A 1,191-nucleotide genomic window follows, 5' to 3' on the forward strand; every position below is an offset into this window, starting at 1 on the left:
ACTTTGAGACGGAGAAGCGCCTGCGCCGGGACCTGAAGAGGACGAAGGCGCTGCTGGCCGACGCGCAGATCATGCTGGACCACCTGAAGAACAACGCACCCAGCAAGAGGGAGATCGCCCAGCTCAAGAACCAGGTGTGCCTCCAGACCTGACCCCCGCAAAACTACAGCCCTTGAGGGACACGGGATGTCCCTGTCCCCCAGCTGGACACTGAGCGCTCTCTCCACAGCTGGAGGAGTCGGAGTTCACCTGCGCGGCTGCCGTCAAGGCCCGCAAGTCGATGGAGGTGGAGATCGAAGACCTCCATCTGCAGATCGATGACCTTGCCAAGGCCAAAGCAGCAGTAAGTGTGTGTTTTTGGGGGGCAATACACCGTGATGGGACCACTCCCCACCTGCAGCTAAGGAGAGACCCCCACCAGTGCAGTATCTGCTGGCAGGGTGACCCCACACCATTTGGGGTGATTTTGGGAGGTGGGTGCCCCACTCCTGGGGTGCAGCGGGAGACGTGGGTATCTCCCCACAGCTGGAGGAGCAGCTGAGCCGGCTGCAGCGGGAGAAGAATGAGGTGCAGAGTCGGCTGGAGGAGGACCAGGAGGACATGAATGAGCTGATGAAGAAACACAAGGCGGCTGTGGCCCAGGTGAGGGGGCGGGTAGCAGCTGTTGCTGCCACCCCGTGTAATGCCCCTCTTGGAGCCGGCACGGGAGGGCGTCCCTGCTGATGGCCCTGGTGTGTCGCACAGGCATCCCGGGACCTGGCACAGATGAACGACCTCCAGGCACAGCTGGAGGAGGTCAACAAGGAGAAGCAGGAGCTGCAGGAGAAGGTGGGGAGCACCGACATCAGGCACAGGTGGTGGAAAGGGTGAGACAGGGACGTTGTGGTCGAGGTTGAGGCTGTTCTCCGCCTTCACCCCGCAGCTGCAAGGTCTGCAGAGCCAGCTGGAGTTCCTGGAGCAATCTATGGTGGACAAGTCGCTGGTGAGCCGGCAAGAGGCCAAGATCCGCGAGCTGGAGACCAGGCTGGAGTTTGAGCGGACACAAGTTAAGCGTCTGGAGGTAGGTACTGGGCTCTCCCTTCGCTCTGGCTGGGACCAGGATGCTGAGCACATCCCCAATATCCCCTGTCCGGGACCCCCCAGGCTGCATCCCTCCCCTGGCAGCAGCCTGTCCCCATCCCTGCAGGGAAA

At 62.0% G+C, this 1,191-nt stretch overlaps 1 protein-coding gene across 1 annotated transcript in view; it reads left to right on the top strand.

Annotated features, from left to right (window-relative positions):
• The window catches only part of MYO18A (myosin XVIIIA), a gene marked incomplete at both ends in the record, with an annotated part of 5,067 nt that overhangs the window by 216 nt on the left and 3,660 nt on the right, over positions 1–1,191 (top strand). The window contains 5 exons of the mRNA XM_009876349.1: positions 1–134; positions 230–343; positions 526–642; positions 745–828; positions 923–1,060. The exon at positions 1–134 is cut by the window's left edge and continues 19 nt beyond it. Coding sequence (XP_009874651.1) covers positions 1–134; positions 230–343; positions 526–642; positions 745–828; positions 923–1,060 — 587 coding nt within the window. The remainder of the gene's footprint in view (positions 135–229; positions 344–525; positions 643–744; positions 829–922; positions 1,061–1,191) is intronic.

This window comes from Apaloderma vittatum, unplaced genomic scaffold (assembly GCF_000703405.1).
Source record: "Apaloderma vittatum isolate BGI_N311 unplaced genomic scaffold, ASM70340v1 scaffold33840, whole genome shotgun sequence".
Taxonomy (NCBI): domain Eukaryota; kingdom Metazoa; phylum Chordata; class Aves; order Trogoniformes; family Trogonidae; genus Apaloderma; species Apaloderma vittatum.